Source organism: Aplysia californica, unplaced genomic scaffold (assembly GCF_000002075.1).
Source record: "Aplysia californica isolate F4 #8 unplaced genomic scaffold, AplCal3.0 scaffold00172, whole genome shotgun sequence".
Taxonomy (NCBI): Eukaryota; Metazoa; Mollusca; class Gastropoda; order Aplysiida; family Aplysiidae; genus Aplysia; species Aplysia californica.
The window spans coordinates 748789-754049 of NW_004797442.1; the positions used below are offsets into that span (position 1 = coordinate 748789).

A 5261-nucleotide genomic window follows, 5' to 3' on the forward strand; every position below is an offset into this window, starting at 1 on the left:
GGGGAGATAGTTCAGCATTTTTTTCTCTTTTTCTGTGTTTTCGAAGTTGTCTTTTGGGCGTGGGAACTGAAAATGAAAAACAACCCGCGTTCGCCCAATAGCCCCACCCCCCCCCTCCCCCGAACTAAAAGCAAATACAAAACCAAAACCAAAACAAAGTGTAGAATTAAAACAACAACAACAACTGCAACAACATCAACAACAACAATAGCAACAACAACAACAACAAAAATGGTATAACGATTCTCCCGACACCCGATTTACTCAGGGGAGATAATATGTTATTTTTGTTGCTTTGAGCAAGCGTCCTTACTAAACTCGCCTAAAAAAGTCAAGGAACAACTTGTGTTTTCACCTGTCAAATTTGAACTTCAATATCTCGCAAACCCGTTAAGTTTACTTAACCAAACTTGGCACACGCACTGATAACTAGACACAGTTTGCCTGTACAGCAAATTTGCCCGCACCAGCTTCACAGCGACGGCGCAGGGCATTCTGAAACACAGCCGAAAAGCATGAAAAATGGGCTAAATTTCTCTGCTTCAGCAACATTGGCATAGGGACTGTTAGCTAAAACTAAGCTTGGCACGTGCTAAGCAGATGCCTTAGCTGTGAATATTGCTCACTTACAACCCTTTATAAGCCAGCGTTTTTCAGCGATGTTTCATTACAACACGATGGTCCAACCACGCTCGCTGCCTGACGTCGACAGAGGACGAGCCCTTGTCTGGCTCCAAGATGGCTCCACGTTCCGAGTCGTTGCACATCGACTTGCGGTGTTCCCATCAGTCATATAGAGGCTGCAAGAACGATGGTGACCAACCGAAAGGGTCCAGGACAGACCTCGATCAGGGCCACGCCGTTTGACCAACGACAGCATCAACCGGTTCATCGTAAGACAGGCCGTGACATCACGAACCACCACTACAAACCACATCAGGAACAACTACGGGTGACAGCAAATGTCCACGAGAGCGAGGTGATGGTAAGGAACCGTATCCGTAGAGCCAGGTTCGCTTCTGGAGTTCCGGCCAGGCGCCCAAGGCACACGCCGCTCCACAAAGCAGCTCGCCGGGTGTGATCTGCTCACCATTCACAGTGGACACGACGTCAGTGGTACCAGGTAGTCCTCTCGGCTTTCGGCACCCAGACAGGCGAGCCCACGTCTGGAGGCGCCGAGGAGAGCTGTTCCACCCTGAGTGTATCCTGCAGGTGGCGCCCTACGGTGGAGGCTCCGTTCTGGTGTAGGGAGGCTTCTCAGCTCACCACAAGACCCCCCTGTACCATATACTGGGCAATTTGACCGCGGCAAGTTACAGGGAGAAAATTATGCGTCCCCTTGTTGTTCCTCTCCTGCAGCAGATTAGACCCCAGGCTGTACTGCGGGACGACAACGCCACGCCACATTGCGCACGCATCGTGGGGGACTTCCTGCTGCAGCGAGCTGTCACCCGCATGGACTGACCAACTTGTAGTCCGGATTTGAACCCAATAGAGAACATTTGGGATCACATTGACCGGTGGATAAGGGACAACCACCCTCCTGCACAAAACCTTCAACAACTCTTGGGCTGCCTCGTCCAGGAGTGGCAAAACCTACCCCAACAAGTTCTCTGAAGGCATGTCCTGTCCATGCGTCGACGCTGTACTGAGTGTTTGGTCAAACGGGGTGGCTACACCCACTATTGACAATGTTCATGAAGAACTATGGCTGTTCAGACTTTTGAAATCCGACCAGTATGATTAAAACTCATTTTACATGAACTTCTCGTTGTTGTTGAAATCTGAAATTGTACACACTTAACCAAGAGAGTCGAAAGCATCTTTTTTGAAAAAATGAATAAATTTGGTAACAGTGTTCTTCAGTTATCTTTCTTTTAATTTTTGTTCCTTGACTTTTTTGTGCGAGTTTATGTCCCTGAAGCAGCTGTACGCATGTGGTGTTGTTATATTTTTGCTTTTTATGGTTGGCACAGAACTTGACATATCATTATTATGCTTCTCAAAGTATTTAAAAGCTTTCGTTTGAGGATATTATAGTAGTAGTTTGGAAACCAGAGAAACGTACTGGAATCTGAAAAGTGCGTACAAACAGACAGACATTTGTAGCCAAAGGGACAAGCTCCATAATGTAATTAGTGTAGTTCAGTTTACTGACAGTGATGATAGACGTCATCCTTTTCCATGTATTCTCCTCACTGCCTTACCCCGCCCACTGATTCGTTCCCAACAATTTTTTGAGTGTGGTTTTTGTGGGCTTTTTGCAGAAAATGAAACGCTAGTTTTCACAATGTAATACTGACTGAAGAAGATACCTGATAACAGTTTCATTAGAAAAGAGTAACCTTTAGGTCCACTTTGGCATGAGGATCAAGCACCTTATCTCTCTGTCCACTTAGACAAAGCATGTCCCTGTTTTGACATTTCCATAATCACATCAACTCCATAATCCTCTATTATGTTCGATAAAAGAGAAAAATATCCAAACAATAAAGGTCATTTAGGAGGAAATGCGAGACAGACAGACAGAAACAACTGATGGAAATGAAAGATACAGTGCCGACAAGTCACGCCCCCCAATTCCCGCAACTTATTTTTCTTTTCAGGCGAATACTTCGACGTCCGGGATTTTCACATGGTCGTTCTGGAAAATGGCGCTGTCCCGCTGCACATCCTTGAGGCCGAGGTGTTAGAGTGGATAGAGAACCACAACAAAGATCAAGAGTTCGATCCCGAAGACTGCGATTGTCCAACAGCCCCTAGAGGCAAGGCCAGATGCCATAGGTCAACCGCCACACGTAAAGCGTCCTTTTCCGATCCCAAGAACAACAACGCCGTTGTGTCTTTCCAGCCGTCAAAGCTCAACATATTTGGAATTTTATGTTTGGTTTTATCGTTTCTATTTCATTGGAATTCATAGTCTCTTCCGTTTGATAAGCATTATTATTAATGCTGTCTGCTGTTGTTTTCATTCGGTCCTTTATAGTGGGCATTACTTGAGACTGACTGAACGTTTTTTCGTTTTTCATAGTGGTAGTAGTTGTTGTTCAGATTACTGTTGTGTGAATGCAATGATCAGATCGTTTGTTGGTTTTACTCTCCCCAATGCCAGGGTATTATGCGGGATATTTGTGCTTTGTTTGGTTGGGTCTAAAAAAATAATCGTTATTATTTTTATTGGTCCTGCTGCATGTACGTTGTTGTTAGTGCCGATATAGTCATTCTTGTATTTACTATTTTTAATACACACGGTCAAAACTTTCATTGTTGATGTTGTTTTTGTTGCTGTTATTGTTAGTCTGCTTTAGTCTTTGAGGACTGACGTGTTCTTACGTCTCAAATTGTAACACATTTTGTGAGTTGTTGCTGCCATAGTTATTGTCGTTCCTGCTGTTACTGATATTCTTATTTGAAATCTTGACTTTACAACCCCAATAGATATTTATCTAAAATTTTCTTTATTTTTTTGGTGCAGCCGTTAGGCACATTGTCGTCGCGCAGGGAAGGCGTGACTTTGATTCTCGTGACGGAGGAATTTTTATCTAGCATTTGCATCTTTCTGCTAGAACGTTACCTCTCCCAACCTGAGTTGGCCCTTACAAGAGAGGTCGAAACAATTCTATGATTGCAATTACATACTTTTATTATTGTAATTCCAGGGCGAAGAGCTAGACCCCAGATGGCCGCTGGATCGGACAAGTAAAGTTAAAAAGTTGTATTTCTTGTTCTGTGGTTCTGTATCCTGTAAAGGCGTATTGCTATTACTGTTGTTAATGCTGATATATCCTGTCTCCCCACCCTCATGGTGCACCCCACGTTATTTTGTTATCGTACTAGTTTTGGAAATTTATTCTGCTATTTTTTTAAAATGTACATCCTAGAAAAAGTTATGGGTTTCATCATGGCACCCAATTACTCCCACCAATATCACATTATTATGCTGTGCAATAGATTCTTTGTTACAGAAAGTCTGAAGAATGATAAGAGAAAATGAAAGAGTAATAACTATGTTCTGTTCAGATTGTAAATATTGTATCCAAGTGCTTGTGTTAAATTATTTGCCTGTTTCTCTGAATGCATTGTATATAATAAATTGATGATAAGACGTACAGTTGGCTCCTTTTTGCTTTCTTTTTTATGCTGGGATTGGGGTGGGGGTAGGGGGGGGGGGCTCTTCTGGTATCACAAGGCGTATCTCTGAAGTGGTCGACCAAAAATCTTTTACTATATAGTGTATTGGATTTCTTTCCTTCCTCGGCCATCCAGATATCCATATACAGTTTTTGAAGGTCCTAATAATCTTCACATTCTCCAGATTCTTCAGATGTTTAGAGAGACTTTTGATTTGCGCCTTGTCACCCGGATATGACACGCTGATCTTTTTCGATTTTCTGTTGCTAAGGCAGCGGTACCGTGTAAGACGAGCATAGTAAGTTTCTGAGTTTTTATATTTTTTGCTGCCTACGGTAGCTGTACCCTGGTAATGAGCATAGGAGGAGGTTTTTGAGTTTTTCTGCTTTATCTAAGACTAACAAGAACTCGATCCTAGAATAAGGGTTTGAACTGAAAATGAGAAAGCCTTACATTTCCCAACGAACCTGTTTGCCTGGAGCATGGAACAAAATGTTACAGTGGCCTAAAAATGATCCAGTTGAATTTGTCAACGGACCCACGATTGTAAATGTATATGGCGAAAACGTTTAATGTAAGAAAGTCGGTGTGCTCGTATATCACTGGTACAGTTTGTTTGTTTTTGTGGGGCTGGCGAATATAAAAGATGAGCTGGGTGTCTGCAGAATTCAAAGATAGCAACAGGCTCTCACCGAGCTGACATTACTGACAAGCTTATTCGTGAAGACATGTCGCAGTCAATTTAAGAGACTAACATTTCTGAGACATTCGAAATCATTATCATCATCACCAATGCCTTTTACCCATGGAAAGTTATAGGCCACATACAAGCTCCTTCCGTTCTTCTCTGTCCTGTGTCACCCTTCCTAGCTCGTTCCAAGTAAGCTTAATCTCTCTCATGTCCTTTTCAACACATTTCCTCCATGTTTCCCGTGGCCTACCCTGCCTCGTGCTCCCTGTGGCTTCCACTGAAGCGACTGTCTTTTGATGCTTATTTCTGATCAGCTGGGATTTCGTAGAATATCGGCTTAGTGGGTCTTTAAAAAAACTGCCCGAAGAGCTCACAATTCAGCACAAGTAATCGCCTAACATTCGTTCAAACTGCAGCGAAGGTGGTACGTCGTTTCGGA

At 43.2% G+C, this 5261-nt stretch overlaps 1 protein-coding gene across 1 annotated transcript in view; it reads left to right on the top strand.

Moving 5' to 3' along the window:
• LOC101860325 overlaps nucleotides 1–3142 on the top strand; it is a gene marked incomplete at its 5' end in the record, with an annotated part of 17225 nt that extends 14083 nt beyond the window's left edge. Inside the window, 1 exon segment of the mRNA XM_013082401.2 lies at nucleotides 2607–3142. Within this exon segment, the coding sequence (XP_012937855.1) occupies nucleotides 2607–2920 (314 nt within the window).
• Nucleotides 3143–5261: the final 2119 nt, after the last annotated feature.